Below are 23,055 nucleotides of genomic sequence, written 5' to 3' on the forward strand. Positions count from 1 at the left end.
AACTACCCTCCAAAAATCAACAGAACTGTTCGCTGAGAGGGAACCCCGGTTTCGACTATCCGATCAGCAACGCCCACGTGTTCTAGTCAATGCTACAGTGTGAAATAATAAGCGACTTCGAACAAAGACTGGTCGACTCAAAGTACCGCAAGGACAATCGGAAGGTGGACCATTCACGAGCAAATGTATCTGAGCTTCCGACAAAGCACGCAAAGTGCGGCGAACATTGTTGCTTCTGATCTGATAAGAACCCCTGTTTCGCAGTGATATAATCAGATTACTCTGCAGTGATGGGATTAATTTTGATCGACTTCCGGGGAAAACAACGATGTACATGCCTCTTAAGGAATAAGCGATTTCAGGCAGAGTACCATACGCCCATCGACTGGTTTGCACACAAAAAAAAACTTGAATTCGTGGGAGGCTTAGCTGTACTCAGATGTTGAAGTAGTTAGACCGTGACTACTAGAGAACAGCATGGCCACCGTATATGATTCGTTACCTAACCTCACAGAGGATTTGATAGGTAAGAAACTTCAGGTTCTGGATTTATCGGTGTAAATGTAATCGAATCCCAAAAAGCCTTTTTTGTGGCTCAGACGTTTATTTATGTGACCGGTCCATTATGTTTCATAAGGGGAAATGAGGACATGAGTAACATGATACTCAAGAAAAAAGGTTGAATCAGTTGGGACAAACCATCATCTTACCATTTGAACAGATGGTGTGGGGATCCCCATCAGGGGTATCAAATGTCGGCTACTACAAACACCTGATACCATGCGTCACAAATACCTGAAATAATACGTACCTGAGGATCAAACACATCGCCTTCCCAAGTGACGGTTCGGCGTTCGATGCCCGGGTGGAAAGCCACGCGCCTCGCCGTATTTAGGTCAGGGCAAACGAGGATGTTGCCAAAAACATACTCCATGGCGGGTTGGAGATGCGAAGGGTACTCGATCAAGGAGAGAGCAGTCGCAACATTTTGAGCCCCAACCAGAGATTCAGCTTGCCTAACAACTGCCGGAGGAATCGAGGAACCACGAATTTGGTTCAACGGGAGTATGGTAACACGACGACGAAGTTGCCCACGTTCAAGGAGTAGCTTACTTGTACGATCGGAGTCCACAACGATGTTGTACAACTGGAAGCAAAATTGGATTCAATCGTGACCACTGAAGAATGTGACAGTAAGCGACTGACTGTAGATTCAAATCAATAACCAGAAATACCCAAACGAACATTGATTGATCACCTACCCTTGCGCCGGCGGCAACTTCTAAAGCAGTTGCATACTTCAGGTCCGTTACATTAATCAGTTTGGCGACGGGCCCATAAACATGAGAGCGATCAAAGTTGGGTTCAGGTTGGGTAAACTCAAATGCCAATTGGGGGAAATTAGCTGACGCTGCGTTTGCCTGGTGTCGAGCCTCTCGGGCCTCCTTCGCCAAGGCGAACTGCCGTTCTGAAATAAATACCAGAAGAGCTTTCTGAATTGAGGGAGTACAGCAGAGTATTACTTTTTTTTTTAGAAAAAAATCAGTCACTTGTATTAGTAGTATTACAGTGGGTGACTATAATGAACACCGCTTGCTGTGATAAAAAATGGGAGTGAGAATTAGAATCCATCGACGTATGGAATGCCGATGTGATGGAAGTTTGACTATGACCAACTGCTTAGCTAGGTGCTATCCTCAATGTACTGCATATAGCTGACCAGATAGCAGGGATGTGTATACGGTATACAGGTATATCCAGGTATATACGTATACCTGTATTCATTGGTCCAAATATCACTGACCTGGATGCCAGACGGTCACACAACGAGACTATGTTGATTGAAACTATCATGCGTTGAGAAAAGTCACCAGACATCCGGCAGAATACGCTTTAATTCTGGCTAATAGGCAAATCGAACAGGAACACATGCCATGTGTGATTACAACTCTGGATTGTGCCACCTACGAAGAGTCGTATACAAGCATCAGGATTCGTTCGAAGTTTCAGAAGAGCTTGTTGACTATATGATTAACTAAGGTCGTCCTCGGTAGTCCAGTGCATCTGGAAACATGTCCAAGAGATCTGAACATAAAATTGAAAGAAAAACACGGCAACCAAAAGAGCTACTCGGAAGAAGGAGTGTTTGAGGTGAAAAATGAATAAGGTTAGAGGCCATACATAAAGATAAACGCCAAACTCTTGTGGAACCAGATAGGTGTACAGAGATCAATTAAGATAACTGGGTGCAATTATATCCAGCTATTTCATAGTGAGGGTTCTGATGAATCATTACCAAAACAGACAGCTGAAAAAAACCGGAACTTTGATAAGGCTCACCTATATTGTTTTAAAACAAGACAGTAGGGAAGGGGATGCTAGTAAGACCATTGCACAAGTCCGCTAAGTCCATTCTGTACACTGATGCACCCCTTAAAACGATTATAGCGAATTACTATGCCATCAGTGCGTTCACATTCACTCATTAATGGGAAGATAAAGCAGGCATAAGTTGATGAGAGAGGTTATCTACGTCTTGAGGGAGACCAGCGTTAGTTAGTGTATGTGGGAAAAATTAGTCATCATAGCGAACTGAGTGTAGTTGGCGATCTACTTTGGAACCAAACCGACTAGGAAAAACTCTGAACCACTATCTGCAAAGACAGCACGCCAAACTGCTAACCCAATACAGTCAATCCACGCGAAAACTCGCCTGGTGGCTTTGCCACTCAACAGACGCGTCGTAGGCACAAAGAGTTGGGTAGCCCGTGCTAGTCAAAGTTCATCTGGGTCTGAAAAACGATGTCCACAGAAATTCATTCCTAGAAGCGTTGTAAGTTACACAGACACAGAAGGGAACAGCCTAGCTGTTGAAGCCATTAGTGTCTGTTTCGAATAAGGGTGGTGTAAACCGACCTAAAGCTGTCACATTGTCGTAGTGGTCGGGCTTCATTGCAGCAGTGAACTTGCGGAATACACTGGCTGGAACTCAGTTCAACCGTGTCAGGAAGGCTGACGGAGAGCAGCCCGATGAAAAACAAGAGTACTCGTCCTGTGAGAAATCGTGCTGGGATGTAAGTCGCACGGGCCTCTGCGATAAGAGTGTGAAAACAGTAAGGTGTTTCCTTCAGCCGACCATCCTCTCCATACATATGGAGGAAGCGATCCTGCCTTCTCCTCAAGGATGGGTTAGGAAAAGTCTATCTTAAGATTCATACGTTCCGATTGCCGTGACCCCCGGCGCAATCCGCATTATGCGCCCTCGGGGCAAGTCAATATCCTGGAGCTAGGTGGGTCAGACTACTGAATCACTGGCCCCAAAATGAGTTCCTCAAGAATACCATAACAAACGCTATCTCCGGATTTAAACTTTAGGATTGAAAGCTAAGGAATAGTCGCTGAACAAAAGCTTAAATCCTCCCGTTTCCTTGTGGAGTAAGACCTTTGAATCAAAGACTCAAGGCGATGAAGCTCAACCAGACCTTCTTCTGTGGACTGAGCAACTGGGAAATACCATCAGGCTTTGCTGTTCGTTCACGGGCTCCCATCCACCAACCCATCGAATGATGCATTGCGGGTAATTTGGCAGTACCCCAGCCCTCGTGCTTCCTTTGGGTGGCATGGCAGGTAGGCACCGGTTATGACTTAGCTTTCCGTCAGCATTCGCGTGCGTGGAAGAGCGACTACACTAATGCACTTGGACCAGCTGTACCACCTCAACAATGTTGAGCTGATCTGACTGGAAATGTAGTCTAGCTGATGATGAAGACTGGTTGCAGGTTAACAAAAACCGGTAATCATCGTTCGTTCNTTGAGCTGATCTGACTGGAAATGTAGTCTAGCTGATGATGAAGACTGGTTGCAGGTTAACAAAAACCGGTAATCATCGTTCAGGTGCAACCCTCTTTCAGCCATGCCATTCGAGTAAAGCACAAGGGCTGATATACAGCTCAGTTTCCCAGGTCTAGACAAGAACAGTCGAGATACATGGGTTAGGTTCGAAGCTCGATACATCCGGTCAGTAATTTGACGCCTTAGACAATGAGCCGAATGGAAGCAAGTTAGAGGAGCTGTACTCTTAGGTTTTAGAACGGATCGTCCAAACCATCCGACTGACCAAACACTGGACATCAAGGTCAGACCTTACTGCTGACAAAAAAGCCATACCAACAACTAGAGGCTATGTTGAAGCATTGAGGTCCTGCAAACGTTAGATAAGTAAGAGCGTGAAAAATCACAGGACGCTGGTGGATTGCGAAGTCTCAGGAAATGAAAAGGGCTTTCGCGGTTGCAAACAGTCGTTTCCTATTTCAGTTGATTCAACCTGCCAGAAGAACATAAGTGTCAGCGAAGCAACTTGCGTCTCCCGGTAACCCTAAATATCATCCAAGTTTTTGAAAATGGCGACATTTCCAGAGATGTGAAGGCTGCTTTTGAGCCTACCAATTATCAAATCTTTGGTGGTGTTTGGAGATGAAAAACGTCCCTTCTAAATTTAACTCCCTTACGCGGGCAATGTACGCGGGCGGGCATGCAACACACTCGCGTGATTTCAACACATCCACTGGTGTAAGACAGGGCTACTCTCCCCACCACTCTTTTCCAACGTTGTAGTTGAAGTCTTGCGTGAAACCTCTCTATTTACTTTTGAAATCACGGGGATGAAATGCATCTGCGCAGTACGCTCACAGACAACGGGTATGTGAACGATATCCTTGGTTCATATACTCCAGAGATGGAAGCCGTCTTAAATAACTCGGATAATCCTGTCGCATGGTTTGGTGTGCGATTCGCATCCGCAAATAAAAATTGCAGCCACACGACTGAGTGGGGTGAAACCCAAACTTTATTTTGCAAGCCAGTCAGTCGACGTGGCAAATAAATTTGCTTACCTAGGCAGATGGATTGGCTGGATATGAAACTACCCCTGAATCCTGAAGGCCAGAGAAACTTTTATCATTTATCTACAACTATGGCACCGGCGCGAATTCAGCTTGTCTGACAACAGCAGGTTTGGTTGCACTTTTTTAATTCAGCTGTAGCTCCCTTTCGGTGCCTAACTGCCATGCCACCCGAAGGTTGCACGAGGGCTGGGATACTGCCAGGTTGCCCAAGCCTAGACAATGGAAGTCGAGAGGCGGAGGTCGGATTCGAGCCACGGACCTTCCGGTCAGTAAATTCGCGCTCTTACCACTTGGGCCATCTCGCCCCAACAGCAGAGTAGACACTGAGGTGGTGTACCCCACACCAGAAACGTCGCCTCTATGCAAACAGATGCTGTCAGTATGTGACCATCGGATTGGCATTGCTGGAATGGCCAGGTGGTTTCCGGAGAAATAACTTCTCGCATAATGGATGAATTACCCACAATTCATGGGTTACACTGGGTAAGACATGTGCTTCGCCTGTCGAGGGAACGTCCGCCTCGCAGGAATCTTTCCGTCTATCCCTGTGGTGAGCGGAAACCAGTGACACTGACAACAAAGCATACAAACATTAACCGGTCGACTCAGCCGGGTCGACAACTGCCTTCTCCCTGGATGAGGACCCATGGACTCGACCAATCAATGGTTAATGAAGCTGGCAGGTATGGCTAGATTACGCAATCAATGGCGCTGGTGCATCAAATGTACAGCCTTCAATGCGTAGCTGCCCACTTCCCGAACTAAATAAACATACCATCGCCTCCAATTCTTGACTGTATATTCCACACTCTTCCACTTCTCGGTGAATGAAACTGTGGTTGTAACCAATGTATTCATGGTAAATGGTTTTTGACTGACTGGTTGACCATTGATCAGGAAAAGTCGTTTGTGTGATTCCCCGAAGGCTGCTCGGGTAACGGAGGTTGCGTCGGCAAATTGTCAGACTTTTAGTGTCGCACGAGATGACAGATAGAACAACACAGTAGGTGTGCAGCTTGATCTCACTCGCAAGCTCCATTTTTCCCACACCTTTTCTCTAGTTTGTCAAAAGCCAAACTATCATCGACAATAAAGGATCACAAGTTACGAATGACGCTCAAGTCAGCAGATAATGTGCCTTCGAGGTAGTAGAAGCTCGCGCAGTAGTCAAAAAACCCTTTCCAAGGGTGTTTGGGACTCAATATGACACAGGTTGTGCAAGACGAGTCATTTTTACGCTCAGGTCGAACTGTGTAGCAGGACAACACGCTTTTCAGCTAGGCGATGCCAGCCATCATACGTATGTGCGAAAAATCAGTTATCCGCAAACATATGGATGTGGACAATAGACAGGCTACTTGCACCAAGAGGTACAATGTCATACAAACATAACACTGTACACTCACACTAAAAGCACACGGGTGAGTAACAAAATCTTGCGCACCAAAAAAAGATGTTCAGTATCAAGTGATCCACTTATGCAGCACCTATGGATGGACACAACCTATTAGGATGGAATAAATTGAGTGAATTTGACAGTGCGTCCAACTGATACAAAAACTAGGGTCTACAGATTTTCGCTAACCCAGACCTCTCAAAACATAAGGTGTTGGCAACAATGCAGAGTGCAACTTACTGTCTCAGGGAACTAGCTAGAGTGCAGTAAAACTAGGTCATTAGCTGAAGATATCACCTTTACTCGGACCGGTGGTTATTCGGTGAAACTCTTTGCAACCCATGAAGGTGGGACAAAGTTGTTGTGGTGTAATCAGAGGATAAGGGCCATTTCCGCATAAGTTGGGCGACCGAAACAATCCAAATTATGAGCTAATTGCGTGGGCCGACTGTTGATCAACCGCAGGCCGACGCAGTATGTTCCCCTTGAGATGAGTTGAATTGTAAAAAAGGAACCGAATGAAGTCGTCCTCTAATCGAACGTAGTCACTTGACAATTTGCAAACGCATGGTCCGTAGTTGTTCTTAACCAACTGGGAAAAGTTTGGAACGGATTAAAAATTCATCGTTCCGGAAAGACTTGGTAAACAATTGGCAGTTTTTAGTTGGGCGACGTTTGGCCTTTGACACACAAGCCTGATGATCCGATGAAGCTTTTGTGTCAAAAACTTTTGTGTATAATTAAAAACTACCGTCTTTTTACCAAGCCCTTCTGAAACGAAGTCGTCCTCTATAAGGAGGATTGCTTTCCAAGGAGAGGCACTGCATACAGTACGGTGTCTCCTCAGAGCAAAATGGCGAGAAAGTGAAATGTTTCGTTAGAGGAGTTTCATCGTAGGAGGCTGCCACAACCCAATCATTTACATGCAGCAGCATTTCGTCCATCACTCAGAAAACCTGAATGTGCACTTCCTCCCCTGTGTAGACCTTGTACGGTGTATGTTGACTGGAGCAGCAATGGATAGTTTTCGTACGCAACACCAAACATAGCAACATTTGCCGTACGATTCGGTCCGTTCTCGTCGTCATGGTCACTATCAGCCTCGCAGTAGATTATGCGACGGACAACGAAAACAGTAGATAGATATTAGTTCAGTGGATTTCATGACAGTGAGGTCTTTGAAGCGCTTACCATAAAGGAACACTGAGAAAACGAAAGACAGGCAATGACTGAGAATGATAAATTCATATTATAGACCACAACCGTACACATAGACATATGTACATATACAATAGCTAAATAATTTGAAGAACCAAAATAAAGCGATGTTAGGCAACAGCGAGTGTGCATTCTAGTGCATTTGGAAAGTACGGCGTGGAGGAACGTTGGTGTGCGGTTTGGTATGGAGTCGTATCGGTATGGAAGAAAGTGTTGTTGGGTGCTGCACAAATTCAAACTGTCTGGTTATGGTCCAGAACAACAAACAACCTACTTTGATGACATGAAAATGGCTGCAATATTATCACTAAGGCGTCAAGCACACCATGATGAAAAGCGATTCACTAGATCCACTAAGCTCCCTAGAAGGTCGATGAACCTCTTATATGTACCTCCACGCAGTTTTGCCGGAGAGAAACAAAACAGAGTACAGTGCAAAAACTTCCACGCAGGCAAATACCTCAATAAGAAACAATTCCAAACTTTTTACACTGAGGATAGCTTCTTCACACTCTATTAGGAAACGTGACACAGTAAACTCCTTAGCAGAGAAAGCCGCCAAGATGAATCACATTTTAAAATATAAATCCTCTTCATGCATTAAACCCCACAGCAGCCGAGTCTAAGGAAGCATTTATCTTAATGTAAACCCACATCTGGATTTATGACATAACGCGATTGGTGGAACGAGTCATTATCGTCAACATAAACATAGGTCCATGTTTCGCTATCGCAGGATTGAATGGAAGATGTCGATGAACTAACGAGGCTTCTTACTGTGGTGATGGCTGAACAAAGTGACTCAAACAGGTCGGTCTAGCAGCGCCTTTGTTAACATTGCATACTTCACAGCTGTTTGATGGTCACGCGTGCGCATACCGTAGATATGAATGAAGTGATTGCACTACACCACAATTATATGTAAACATGCCCAGTTGTTGACGGGAAAGCTCATGTGATAAACTCGGAAGACGAGATGGCTCAGTGGTTCGAGAACGAATTTACTGACCGAAAGATCCGTGGTTGGAACCTGACCTCTGCCTCTCGACTTCTCCTGTCTAGACTTGGGGAACTTGGCAGTATCCCACCCGCAGTATTTATTTCGGATGGTATGGCAGTTAGGCACTAAACGAAAATAACAGCAAACAAACTACGCTAACAGTAACCGGAAAACGTGGAGGCTTACCAGCCAGGGCTGCTTCACTACCCAGAGCTCGATCATCCGCCTCAGCCCGTGTCAGGCGTTGCGTCAGCTTTTCGATTTCTTCTGTCAGTCGCTGTTGCTCAATTTCCTCCTTAGATTTGGAGGCACTCATGCTAAGCCTCCCGAATACCTTAACTACGGCAGCTTCCTGTTTGGTTAGTTCGGCTCGTAGATGTTTTTGGCGCATTTCAAGCTGACGAAGCTCGGTCTGTGCCGCACATTTCTCTCCATCAGCCATCCGAGCCTGCTCGGCCAAGCTCGCTGCCACGCCATCTTCACCGCTCGATAGTCCGGAATTGGCGGCCTTAAAGAGAACCAATACCAATGAAATTAGAACAGAAGGGAAGTAGTGTCAGAATCGGACGCAGTGCCACGAGGACAGACGTGGCGCACCGACTTCGGGATACGAATAAAATGAGTCATGCGCATAAATATCTCAGCTTCTGAAAGGGGGAAGTATCAAGTCCTAAGGACAGCTCAACACCATAGCTGGGTGGCTTTTGTGAAAATGGAATAATTTTCATCTATAAACCTATCCGAGGAGATTTCCGTACAACAATGATTCCCATTCTGGAGGAATTCTGGTGACAATCTCATCCCAGTGCTTTATGTTGAGTCCACTGTTTGTTAGTCTTTTTATAACGAATGGTGTATGACTATCACCGATAGTGAACGTTGTTGCTAACATTAAGAAAACAGGAATAATATGTTATTAACAGCAACGACTTGTTTCAGCTCATTGGTGTCTGAACGGAAGACTGCTCTTCAGATGGGGCCAAAGAATGGGTGGAGATAAGAAGGAAACGAAGATAACTCGCGAAAAATGCAAGCATATATTTTTTCAACCAAAAAACAATACTGCGGTAAGCGTTGAAAACGCACCTGCAAACGACGTTGCGCAGCTTCTAGCTTGGCTTTAGCGTCTTCAGCCTCTGCCTGGATAGCCTTGAACTCCTTTCCAGCTGCTGCTTCGGCCGCTTCATGCTTAGCATTCAATTGTGTCTCTGTTTCGGTGCACTGGGATTCCAAGTTCTTTATTCGCTGGTTAGCAGCACGAAGAGCTTCACTGGCCCGATTAGCAGCACCTTTCGCAACTGCTTCTGTTTTCTGACAGGTAGACATGACAGATTCGAGTTCCTCCAGGGCAGAACCCTGAAACTAGATGTTCAACAAAAAACTAGATACGGAGCTAACAAGTGACCCACCTCATCACGTTGTGCGCTCAGTTCCACTATACGCCGCTCGACGCTCGTTTTACCTTCTACAAACTGGGAGATGTGTCCAAAAAAGTATGCAAATCATCTTACCTGTTTCACTTTCTCTTTGAGCTCGCTTAGTGACCGCTCCAGAGCAACCAGGTCTTCTTTGCTTCTATGTTTTGCCGCCTGCATGGAGGACGAATTTAGATTCTCACAATGAAAACACACTGACTTCAAGACAATAGAAGTCGTAGGCAATGATGAACTTTTCTAAATGCGTCATTTCCCGAACAATATTTTGATATTCCAGATAACTGCTACGTTCTTCACGTAGTTTTGTGATTGTCGGGTTAATATCTTCACGCAAAACCTAGGAAAAAACTTGTAACGATGTCAGTCTGTGAACATACTCGGTCGATCTCTCGTAACTTGCCATCTTTCTTCTCGATTGTTTTGAGGGCCATCTCCTTTTTGTGCTCATACAATTTGGTGCTAGCAGCTTCTTCTAGGAGTGACAGGATCTGGGAATGTAATCAGCAACCAATCGATCAAGAAACTCACCTCTGGTGGCTTCATGTTAAGTATTTTTGTGATGCGTCCTTGCATAATTAGAAAATGTGGATTGTTCACATTGAGTTGAACAGAGTGGAATAGGTCGTGCACTCTAGTGTTGGTAGCATTGGTACCATTGATCAAATACTTGTTTTTCCCACCAACGACAATCTATTCAGATGAGTTAATCCATACCAACCTGAAAACTACTTGTCGTGTGATTGTCAGTTCATCGAATTGTTCATAGCCATAAGGAGACTGAGATTTATCCAGATTGTCGAACACAGCACTGACAGTGGCCTTTGTGATACCAGCCTGACCACATTTGTACACGAGCTCTTGTAAATTGGCGGCTCGCACCTGGTACTGTAAAGAAGCCTACGTAATATCCTACCTGCGACAAGTTGGTAATACCCAACAAAAAGCACACGGCATCTAGGATGTTAGACTTCCCCGAACCATTCAAGCCAGTGATTGCGTTGAACTGTGGATCAAAACCGTTGATCTCTGTTCGTTGGCAGTATGATTTAAACCCGTCAATAATTAACGACTTGATGTACATTGTCTGGGGTTTTCTGAAACAAAGGAAATACGCAGCTAGGGATTGGATCAGCACAAGTATAAACCATGTGCCAGAGTATAACAGTTCTAGCTGCTACAGTTTATTTCACCGGTGAACGGAATGACAACCGCATGTTAGCGGCAAGAGCCCGATTGGTTCATTAAGGTTAAAGAGTTCTACTTCTCCAGCAAGTCCTATTGGGAGGTAAATAAGTGCAGCACATTGATAACGAAGTTGAGGATGGGGGAAGACACTGGACAAGCCTGTCCGATACCAATTAATGCAGTGAACTTAAGTGAAAGTATATCGTAGATGTGCATGTCCGAGGAAGCACGCATACTGAACCCCCCGTAAAGCGAAAATCCACAAGGGACACTCTCCATCTACATTGAGTTCACCGCCAACTGGTGTGTGCACAGAGTGCCTATTGTGACCTCTCATCAAACTTGATGCACCAGAATGAATGGATTATCTGTCCTCGGTAGTTGCATCCTGCCTGGTGTCAGCATTTTAACAAGTTGAATGCTAGAATCGCGGAAATTGTGACAAAAGCAAGAAGAGCATCGGAATCAATGGCAGTATAGCCAACCTATAAAACCCAGTAAGACAGCATGAACGCGTGGCACTGGTCGGTCGTCATATCTTCAGTTGTCTTCATCCACCCAAAGAGACGGTTATGTGGATCCGTCCTGGAAGGCGAACAGTATACTCGGTGCCTACTTTCCGTGACACTCATCGTGCCATTTTGTCACGGATTCACGGATTGATACACAGGATCGAGGGTTTCGCTCAAGTTTCCTGGACCGCTTTTGTTCTTATCGTTCGGCGACTGGCGTTCATCTGAAGGGCACAAGCGAAAAAATGGTGTAGCACTCTTCCTTACGTTCTCAGTGTGAGGCGGTAAGCTTGCCAGCGCGAGGACTCACAGAGAAGTGTCTAGTGGTGCTTTGAACTGGGTTTTAGGAGGAAGGTTATGCCACGCAGCTACCACCCGAAGTGAGAAAAAACTGTCTACTGAAAGTCTACACTCTGAGCTTGAAAATCATCTTACCACGTCCCCGCCATGTGTTTCCTGAGTCAACGGTGAAAACCCTGCTGGCCAAACCTTGTTCAAATAGGGCGTAAGTAAGAATTAGGTCCCCTCGGAGGCGACGATACCCAGAGGGAAAAGGTCAATCACCGCGGAAGGCGCTTCGTAGTCCACAGAGTTGAGGCCGGCAACCGTTGTCGCAGCAGTTCGCTGAATACACTCAATGAGGGTTGCGTCTTTCGCGCGTCCGGAGTAGAAATTTCGGTTGAAATATTCAACTGCCGTCTGACTTAGGCCCCATAGAGTATTTGGATATTAAAGCGAGTAACAAAGGAGGTGCGATGTATCGTCCGTAGAACAGCGAATGTCTCTTGAGCCAACCCCTCATGTTGCGGTGAGGAGGACCTGTTAGGAAAGAGCGATATAGCCAATTTTCTCGGCATCTATCCCTGTAATGTAGCTACCACCGTGAGAAAAAACTGTCTACTGAAAGTCTACACTCTGAGCTTGAAAATCATCTTACCACGTCCCCGCCATGTGTTTCCTGAGTCAACGGTGAAAACCCTGCTGGCCAAACCTTGTTCAAATAGGGCGTAAGTAAGAATTAGGTCCCCTCGGAGGCGACGATACCCAGAGGGAAAAGGTCAATCACCGCGGAAGGCGCTTCGTAGTCCACAGAGTTGAGGCCGGCAACCGTTGTCGCAGCAGTTCGCTGAATACACTCAATGAGGGTTGCGTCTTTCGCGCGTCCGGAGTAGAAATTTCGGTTGAAATATTCAACTGCCGTCTGACTTAGGCCCCATAGAGTATTTGGATATTAAAGCGAGTAACAAAGGAGGTGCGATGTATCGTCCGTAGAACAGCGAATGTCTCTTGAGCCAACCCCTCATGTTGCGGTGAGGAGGACCTGTTAGGAAAGAGCGATATAGCCAATTTTCTCGGCATCTATCCCTGTAATGTTTCCTGGTCCACTCTCACCATGAACGACATGGTCGTTCTCCGAGTCTCCTTTGAATGATATATGGACACACTTTTCGCCATTCAGAGAAAGGTGCCAGCCCAACGACCACTCTTTCGCAGCGTCTACATCCATTTAGAGGGCACTGGTATCGGAACTCCAAGAGTCCAAGTCGTCCGCAAAAAGTGGACATGGAGTTGCAAGAACATCTGGAGGGTCGTTGACGAATATCAGAGACATCAAGGTCCCAGAACGGAGCCTTGAGGAATTTCAATAGAGACCATCACTGGAGCATACTTTCACTCGAAATGTGCTGTCTGATGGAAAGGCCTTAATCCAGCGTATAATTTATCCTTGGATCCCGCAAGTCTTAAGTTTGTGGAGCAGCGGGACGTGTGGGACTAATTTGAATGCTTCTGAGAAGTCGAAAAACATGGCATCCGACATGAGACCCTCATCCTTGGCTTGGGCTAAGCTGTCCATAAATACAAGCATGTTCGTCACACAAAAATGATTTGCGAGAAATCTGTGCTGAACTGGAGATACCAAGCTGTTGGAAGGTGATCTAGGATGGCTTGCTTCAGAATGCATTCCATCACCTCGCACGGGACACCAATGAAACTAATGAGCCTGTAGCTGCCAGGCGATATTCGCCTACCAGTTCGGTAGATTGGCGTAGGTTGTCTACCTCTGGTCTTTCGCCACTCTGAAGTGAGCACAAAAAAGATGAGCAACTACCAGGCGAAAACCTGCACCGAAGCCAACTACCGCTCGGCGTTAAGCGCTGCTACGACCAAGCAGCCCAACATGCAGGCGGAGGGCCAAAATCGATCAACTCCCGGCCATCTGCAGCAGGCTGAGCTATGATTTGCCGAGAGTGTAGACCTGACAACCAATCATGATTCAGCATCCACCCAATGGCGGTTGCCGGTTGCGCTTCCAGAAGACGTGCCAATTTCCAGATTATCGCCTCGTGCACTTTAAATTCGACGCGGTGCATAAATGCGTCTGAACTTGCTTTGATCGTTCTTGTGCCGAAAACACTGGCTTGGAGAATGCGACCGACCTGAGGCATCGCCAGCATTACATCACCCTAGTACACAATGCCGGATTCCATCCTGACGTGACCAACCTACTGTTCTGTGTCCTGCGTTTCCGAAGCAAATGAAAGTTCCAAGTTCACAGGAGTATAGAGGACGGAACTCGATTGGAAATCCCACCCAACAATAAGGGATCAGATGTACTGTTCTTTGAATGAATCATCGCGAGCGATTTGTATCTTTATGCCAGTGTCCTTTGGGGCATACTGCAGCCATCGGTTAGAGTACATCCCCAATATTTCAACAGCTCCAGATTTTCGCCATAGGGTTCAGCGATCCACTATATCCTTAAAATTCCTGATAACTTGCATATACTTTGCACTGCGTGGTGCGCCTCAGGTGAGTAGTTTAGTAATAGTTGACTCAGTTCTACTTGCCTAATGTCGAAATAAACGGATCGGTTATTCTAAGTTCTGTCCGACACTGTGGGTTGCTGCGTTCGCTTTGCGTCGAGCATAATGTTTAGGGAAAACCTGATGTGTTGTCCGATATTAACCCAAATATTTATCATTGTGAATCATCCCACGCTAATATATGCACGGATACTCATAAGAAGATGCACGTTTCATCGACCAGCTGCCTGTGGGTTGTGGACATTTTCGATGGAGAGCATGACTTCATTTAGATGCGTTTTTGTCAGAAAAATGCCGAAATTGTCGGAAAAAAGCCGATGGAAGCCCTTCCTCATCGAGGCCATACGCGATGTCACGCCCTCGGCTGCTTGTACCAAATGCTAGGCCCGCACCAAATCGGGTTGCTGATTATGGTGCCTTGACCGCACATGGCAGCCTACGATGGCAAATTAGCACCACAACCGTGTGTTTCACCACCAAGGCATCTCCGAGCCCGAAGATCATGAAATGACAATTGGAGAGGCATCTAATTTTACTTGTCCGATGCACTCGAACGGCGCGCTGTTCGGTAACTCCAAATATCTTTTTCCACAATCGCTCAACGATGATCTTGAAGGGTAAACAATGTAACCGCGTTCGTCTTGTGCATTTCCTGGGCACAGATGTTAAAGAGTTTTGACGTTATGAATTGAAAAGCGGTGCATTTACAGACACCAACTGAGATGGTAACCTTCGGAGAACACTTGATAGCATCACAAACCTACCTTCATTAACGACGCGACCAAACTGCCGAAACTTCGCCTTTTGGGCCATTTCTCAGTGTGCCAGGGAACCTGCTTGACAGCAAATACCATCACTCCATAACCCACCCGAAGAACACTCCTGTTTCTGTCCCGATATTCCAGTTTCTCACAGTGGTCAGTTGTGTGTACTTGCCACTGACTGTGCCCCGAGACTTTCTGAATGACACTTTGGGAGCTGTCGACTTTGTGAGCATTTCCAACTTCCGGTTTGTGTTATTGAGATGTTTGTTGTCATGTTAACAAATCTAACCAAAAGGGACGTTTGCGGATAGCCCGCCTGCGGATGATGGACAAACAGTGCGAGATTAAAAACCGAACAAAGCCTAAGCCGGTTCTCCGCAGGATTTAAAAATTGTAGCAAAATCTAAGCAGCTATTGTTCGGTGATCAATTTTTTCTCAATCGCAACCTCAGTCAGTCATGTGACGTAATACGCCGTTCGTGGTTAAAGATTTCCGGCAAGAGAACTTGTGATGAGTTTATGGAACGTGCGTTCTTGCAATGGCTGGCTTGCATGAGGGTAGCAGGGAACTGTCACAATTGAGCAAGGCTTTGGCATAATAATTTTAATACTGATTTATCCATTACGAATTTCTTACGCGGGAACGCCCTCCCGCCATCTCAGTGGACAAATTGAGCAGTTGACACAGAAGTGCAATGTGCTTACTTTCGACGAAGCCACCGGTCACCGGTCTCCCGAGCCGCATGCCTTCGGTCACAGGGAAGGTGAACAACTTGCACCTTTGTAGCAAAAGTGAAATCCTTTAGGAGATATGTTCTCCATAGGAGCTAAAGAGCCTTTGTAATTTTGGATCCCTACTCATGCCGCCCCAGGTGTGATGAAGTCTACTTCGTTATTGGCCACTGTTTACGTAACCGTCCCTTTTCCAGGGAATTCCCATTAATTACAACCCCATCAGTCATGCTCTTCTTCCATCTGTAATACTATGATCATTCTCGACAGTATGTTGCCCACTAGTTGGGAATATATATTATTATTATCAAAAAAATTCCTCAACGTGGTCCTCGCTTTGCATAGCGTCAACTTTAACGACGTCTGAGTGGTGCTGGAACAGATCATCCTTTCAAGTGGGTAGAAGGCGCAGGGCAGGTTCGACAAATAACACATTCCTCCACACGGGCAAACCCACGTTTGCGGAGCTTTCCGAGAATCGACAGCTTGCCATCTGCCTCAATAGGTAGAACTTAAGCACTGACCCATTATAAAATAGAATGACACGATGCTTCCGGACAGTGCTCAATGAGTTAGCGGAGAACTCCACACTTAGTTAGTCGCAACCCTGATTTTGGTTGATAGGAAGGCCGTCAAAAAGAACGTTCCTGATTATGTGTTTCTGCTCTAGGTCCTGAGACGCCACAATCAAGGGGTCATTATATAGGCGACTTCCAAAATGACTCCGCCTCAACATGGGCTTTAAGTACGTTTAACATTGATCAAAACCGTCACAGAGTTTTTAATAACCACCGTCAAATGTTGCAATTTCATGCTAATATCTCTCCTCGTCATGCAGTGGTTTCAGACAAACGACCGATGTACGACAAAGGGTTTTCATGTTCTTGCATTTCACCTGCCATTGAAACCTGGTGCTATTTTTATGTGTTATACCTCAGTAAACGGTTGGTTATGCTGCCTTGTCTTACCCAAACAGACACACAACCTCTGGCTTAATACGGTGTATCTGAAGTACCGTCGATATTTATCGATTACTGCTTGCTCTGTTTAGGTTATTACGATTTTCGAAGTCCACCACATGGTTTGGATTGCCCGTTGCGCATCTCTCTAAGGGACCGTTTTGCCTGAAGCCTCCCTAACCGATTTGGGCATATCTTAAACCCCAAATCCTCCAGCACCGCATTTCGAGCTGAAATGCTTTTCCGGGTCCGCCAAAACACTGTCGGTCTAAGTTTAACAAATGGGTTGCGCGTTGCTTACTCAACCACAGCCTCCTGCCTATTTGAGCCCGTATTTCAAATACGAGCAAATTTTTCACATAGCCCCAACCACCTCTGGGACAAGTACATTCTAACCCCATGAAACTTTTGTTCGCATTTGACCAACCTGGTTTTCTGCTGCGATTTCAGTTTGCTTCCCCAACAACTTTCAATTCCATGTACAGTGTTTGTTTGGCCCTATGCATTGGCGCTATCTTCTCGTCGAACCTATCCCATGCAACGACTTCCCTATAACAGTGGCACCAGTGAGCCTACTAGATTTCAGGTTGAACCATATTTTCGTGACAAAGCTGACCAGTTTCTTCTGCTTCGAATTATTCCATATCCATCTCCATCTTTGCTTGTTGTGACTCTCACCATTTACTCAACCGCACAAGACCACTCATGGCCACCAATGGTTCTCACTTGTCCTAGTTCCTATTGGTTCCTGCAACTAAGATGACTTTTCAGTTGACAAGCATGCCTTTCTAAATTTGCTCTATTTTAAGGTTACTCTATTCAAAGTCAAGTTTCGGCTTATTCCACTTTTCGCATTGCATCTATTTTTATCAAGTGCACCTAGCTACTGTAATAATCATCACTCTGGAAAAACAGGTATTTGTTAGCGCCTTTGACCTTCTGACAGTCAACTGTACGTTGCAGCTAGAGCAATAAACGTAGCACACATGCACAGAGAAACTTATCGCGCGATAGTACCTAGGACCTAGGTTTCTCACTGAGAAGAGTGGGAGGTGAGATTCCTTTTTACATAAGCATCCCCAGAGGAATCTCGAATAGATGCGGGAGAGCTTGGCCTTTCGGGATGTAGAAAGAAAGTCCGGGGTTAAATGATCTAAGGAATGAAGATTTCTATAGTGGACTGAATATTAGATAGATTGAAAGTAAAGACCGGCAGAGAATGTTTACTCTATCCTAATTTCGTCAGCAACTAGAAAAGGGGATCGGTGTTTAATTGAATCAGTGACATTATTGACGCATAGCGAGAACAGTAAGGGTGTAAGTTTGCTTGGTGATGGAATCGGTGAAGATATGAGGTACCTAATTTTAGAGCCCTTGGTTCTCCCATTGAGGTAAGAAACGCACAAGCGGGCCACTAACCGTTGTAGATTGTAGTTTACTGAGTCCTCTGCGAAGAACGTGGTTAACTGCCTTGCGAATATCATGAACTCATGCTATTGAGTGGTAAGAAACTTGGTGGTTGGCAGGTTCCTTGCTACCTCTGAGTTGCCTGAAGCAAGAAATACCCGCAATCCCTTCTTTGTTAGTGTGCGTTCTGTTACTGGCCCTACTTCTTTCCGCGGCAACATATACCAGCTTCTTTCCAGCTAGGTGTCTGCCCTGGGCCACTCTGTTCGCGCTGTTTAATCAGCGGTGCTTTGCCTGCCTAGCCCTAACCAAACGAAAGCCAGAATTTCCTACGCCTGAAAACGTATTATACGCCTCACCACCCATAAGACACATGCACACATAACATGACGGCAGCCTCTGCTTGATCTGGCAGCTCGCACCCCGTCACCACCTAGCCATGATCCACAAGCTCTGGGCATCTCCGTTCAGTTCCCGTTGTTTTACTAACACCCGGCGCTTCATTTGCCTCCCCACAATCTGCCTTTTTTCAGGAGCTGTTTAGTGTTTGTCGGTTCTCGCAGCTGTTTTACTCACCCCTCTTCCTAGACCGGATAAAGCATCTGGTAGCTGGTGTTCTTCATTGGTACACAAGCCGCATTATAAATAATAATAATAAGGTTTATTCCCAACTTGTGAATGGCATACCGTCTGGCACGATCATAGTTTTACAATCAGAACGGAGCATGACTGAGGGATTTGTGGGGGTGCGGATTGTACAAAAAGACGACAATGTCACAAACTGTGGGGAATACCAGATGAAGAAAGCGTTCAGCTGTAGCACCCTTCCGGTGCCTAATTGCCATGCCACCCGAAGGAAGCACGAGGGCTAGGATACTGCCAGGTTGCCCAAGCCTGGACAGGGGAAGTCGAGTGGCGGAGGTCGGATTGGAACCACGAACCTTCCGGTCATTAAATTCGCGCTCTAACCACTTGGGCTATCTCGCCCCGATGATATAATAATAACAGGTTATTTCCCAACTTGTTGGGAACAATGGGCATGAGGTCCGACTAGTTCAAAGACAGTCAGGCTGCATAAACCAAGCTGGCCATGGGTGACCTTGGGTTGTTAGGTAATTGGCCGGAGTCACAACAAGCAAAAGTGGAGATGGAGATGAAATAACTCAAATTGCAAGCACATGGCAAGTTTTGTCTCAAAAATGTAGTCTAATCTGAAAGTAAGGAGACTCAATGGTTGCACTGATGTAGGGAATTCGGGTGCAGGGGAATAGGTTGGATGGGGCAAGCTGCTAATACATAGGGCGACACAAACTCCATATAAGGATTTGAACTTGTGCAAGAGGGGAGCTGAAATTGCAGCAAAAAAGCCAGGCTAACTAAGTCTGAGCGAAAATTCATTGGGTACAGAAGAGCTCATCCCAGAGACGGGGCCGGATGAGAACTGCTCGAAGTTGCGACTACAGGCTTGAGTGGGCGAGAGGGTGTGGTCGAGATTCTGGAGAAACTAGCTGTGGGAGTGTCATCTCACTGGGTATGACAGTGCCATGCCATCATCGCACTGACATGCTTTGGGTTATGGACAGCCCCGTAACGGTCGTCAAGGTTGCCGCGGTAGGAGAAGGGATACGCAGTCCCGTGGCAGCTGGTTCTGGGTGAGACNCTGGGTGATAGTATGCTACCATACAGTTCCGGCAGCATGCATGTGTGATGACAAACTCGTGTGATAGTCAATATATCTTGCATGGAATGTTGCCTTTTTTGCGTTGCGGCATGGTGTGTTCTAATGTTCGCCACCCACCCAGTGGCATGGAAGCTTCGCCCATTGCTGGTGGTTCCAAGAATGGCTTTTAACTCAGTAAATCCACAGAAGAGCACTGTTGTTTTCCGTTTCTTGCTGTTGGGCTGGACTCGCCCCAGTTGTGCGAGTTAAGCGGCAGCGCTAACAATTACAGACAGTCAAAAATGACCTTTCCTCTCTCAGAAGCAGTTCTTTGATAAGAAGCACGCATAGGATAGCATGGAAGCAAACGCAGATGCGCACGGTATACACCGACATAAAGAACTGTAGCTGCCTTCACCATAATTGGGGTGGTATTGCAATGAAGCCCACTTCGTCAATGAAACAAAACGCGCAGCCACCTTTGATGCCAGGAGCGGATACGTATGATGAGATCTATGTGTGTGTATACATATCTACAATATGATTCCTAATTCCCCACTACCAGCATACAAGACTAGCGCAAAGTGGTTTTTTCTTGCTATGCACCACTTCTTAATTGAAGCCGCTAGCAGCGACATGAGGACTGTTGACTATCCTCATAAAATTACTTTCTCAACTGGATTATGGTCTTGTCCAGCTCACGTAATAAATATCGTATGAGCTAGTCCATAATCTCGGAAGTCCACTCCTTCAGTTCTTATACGTTTGCTCTCACTAAACGTACCACTTTTCTGTATACTTATACAGGTTTGCTCTAGATCCGTTGTATTATAATATGATAATTTTTATTCCCAAACTCAACCCTCGCTTGATAGCTAGTCTACTACGTGCAAATCTGCCCCCACCCCGTCTCACTTAATCATTTGTTATCAACACGCTGCATCCCCTGAATACGTGCGGCATGCACATATCAAATGGTGGGTCTGGAGATGCGCTATGAACGAAATAGTTGTTTGGCCGCACAGCCCAATCATTCACACATACACATAGCACCGGTGCACCCCTACTTGACAGAGTGGTTCAAACCAATGCCTCGTGTTCGTTTAGCCCTAGTACACAGATTCTGAACATCTCCATTCTACTCCCATTGCCCGCGACTTGCCTCTTCCAGTGGCTGTTTGCTGTTCGCTTGTGCGAAATTACTGAGGTGTTTTACTGATCTGACTTTCCCCCGACCGGATAAAATATCTGGCATCTGGAGTTATTCATGAATGCACAAGCCGCACTTATGACTGCTTGGACGGTTTTCCACCTTGCATATCTGGTAGCATGCATGAGGGATGAAAACATCGTGGGGTGGACGGGTACGCCCTGCAGGGAGGGACGCCCTGTTACGTTGCACCATGGTGCGTTCGTATACTCGTCAACCCTCCAGTAGCACGGGTGCATCGCCCATCGCCGGTGGTTCTGAGCCTGGCCTTTAATTCAGGGAAACCAAAAAAAGAGCAGCGTTGCTGTTTGTCTGTAGCTGGAATGGCCTTGTTCCGGTTGTCACTTGTCCCACAACACCAAGAAATACAAGCGGACGACAGCTGTCCACCCGTTTGTTCAAAAAAAGAATATAAAAAAACATTCATGCATGGGGCGGCCTGAGAGTGCCTGTAAGGCTTACGGCTAACGTCGACGTGCAAGGTGTTGCCACTCTCGTCTTAGTGGGGTCACACCAACCCTAGTCCACTTCATCACTCAAACATTGCACACATGTTCTTCCCTCTTGTCATCTAGAGCGATCATATGCGCAAAGTGCTAATAACTTATGATTTCTTGATTACAAGCAGTCACAGCTAGCACTTAATGGCTGTTTTTTGCCATCCACCATTCGTTTTCTGGAGTTGACAGCATTGACTCGGTGACTGGTGACCCTTAATCTTACTTTCCTGTTAGGTTGATGTAGTATACCTCAGTTAAGCTACGATTCTTACCACTTATCTCGGTAACTGTTGCCTGTCCGCTTTTCACTTGTCCACTGTCACTGCTGACAGTCATTCTATTTCTTTCTCTTCGCCCCTCTTCCCAAGCTTCAGTCCTCAACCGCAGTTGCCCAAACGCCTCTCAGAACTGTTATTCATTCAAACTGGCTGGTGCCCGGTCTACACTCACACGGTCCTCTAACAAAAGGGAAATTTTCCGTGAGCCTACATCTATATGACTCCCTGTGTCAATCTCCGCCTCACCACGGAACTGCGTATCCCTTCTCCGACCCTTGACGACCGTTACGGGGTTGTCCATAAACCGAAGCATGTCAGTGCGATGATGGCATGGCACTGTCATACCCAGTGAGATGGCACTCCCGCAACCATTCTCTCCAGAATCTCGACCGCAACCCCCCGCCCGCTCATGCCTGTAGCCACAACTTCAAACAGTTCCCATCCGGCCACGTCTCTGGGATGAACTCTTCCGTACCCAATAAATTTTCGCTCAGATTTGGCTAGCCTGGCTTTCCTACTGCAATTTCGACTTGCCCGTTGCACAAGTTCAAATCCGTATACGAAGTTCAGGTCGCCCTATGTATTAGCAACTTGCCCCCATCCAACCTACTACCCTGCACCTGACATCCCTACAACACTGCAACCAGTGAGTTTGCTTGCATTCAGATTAAACCAAATTTTTGAGACAAAACTTGACGTGCTCCCAATTTGAATCAACCCATCGCCATCTCCACTGTTGCTCGTTGTGACTCCGGCCATTAACCTGACCGCCCAAGGTCACTCATGGCCAGCAATGGTTTTCAGTCTTAGTTCATGCCACTTGACTGTCTTTGATCTAGTCGAACCTCATGCCCATTTTTCCCAAAAAGTTGGGAGATAACCTATTATTGCTATATCATCAAGAGTTCCCCACTGTTTGTGGCATTGTCCTCCTTTTGTGTAATCCGTACCCCCACAAATCCCTCAGTCATGCTCCATTCTGACTGTAAAACCATGATCATGCCAGACGGTATGCCACCCACAAGTTGGGAATAAACATTATTATTATTATTATTATTATTATTATTAT

At 46.1% G+C, this 23,055-nt stretch overlaps 1 protein-coding gene across 1 annotated transcript in view; it reads right to left on the reverse strand.

Annotated features, from left to right (window-relative positions):
- Nucleotides 1–23,055, reverse strand: part of T265_00213 (hypothetical protein) — a gene marked incomplete at both ends in the record, with an annotated part of 46,811 nt that overhangs the window by 18,887 nt on the left and 4,869 nt on the right. Inside the window, 12 exons of the mRNA XM_009163921.1 lie at nucleotides 812–1,147; nucleotides 1,263–1,468; nucleotides 8,705–9,026; nucleotides 9,605–9,874; nucleotides 9,928–9,990; nucleotides 10,030–10,107; nucleotides 10,154–10,291; nucleotides 10,332–10,442; nucleotides 10,483–10,585; nucleotides 10,673–10,833; nucleotides 10,868–11,048; nucleotides 13,570–13,729. Of these exons, the coding sequence (XP_009162185.1) occupies nucleotides 812–1,147; nucleotides 1,263–1,468; nucleotides 8,705–9,026; nucleotides 9,605–9,874; nucleotides 9,928–9,990; nucleotides 10,030–10,107; nucleotides 10,154–10,291; nucleotides 10,332–10,442; nucleotides 10,483–10,585; nucleotides 10,673–10,833; nucleotides 10,868–11,035 (1,956 nt within the window). The remainder of the gene's footprint in view (nucleotides 1–811; nucleotides 1,148–1,262; nucleotides 1,469–8,704; nucleotides 9,027–9,604; nucleotides 9,875–9,927; nucleotides 9,991–10,029; nucleotides 10,108–10,153; nucleotides 10,292–10,331; nucleotides 10,443–10,482; nucleotides 10,586–10,672; nucleotides 10,834–10,867; nucleotides 11,049–13,569; nucleotides 13,730–23,055) is intronic.

Source organism: Opisthorchis viverrini (genome assembly GCF_000715545.1).
Source record: "Opisthorchis viverrini unplaced genomic scaffold opera_v5_2, whole genome shotgun sequence".
Taxonomy (NCBI): Eukaryota; Metazoa; Platyhelminthes; class Trematoda; order Opisthorchiida; family Opisthorchiidae; genus Opisthorchis; species Opisthorchis viverrini.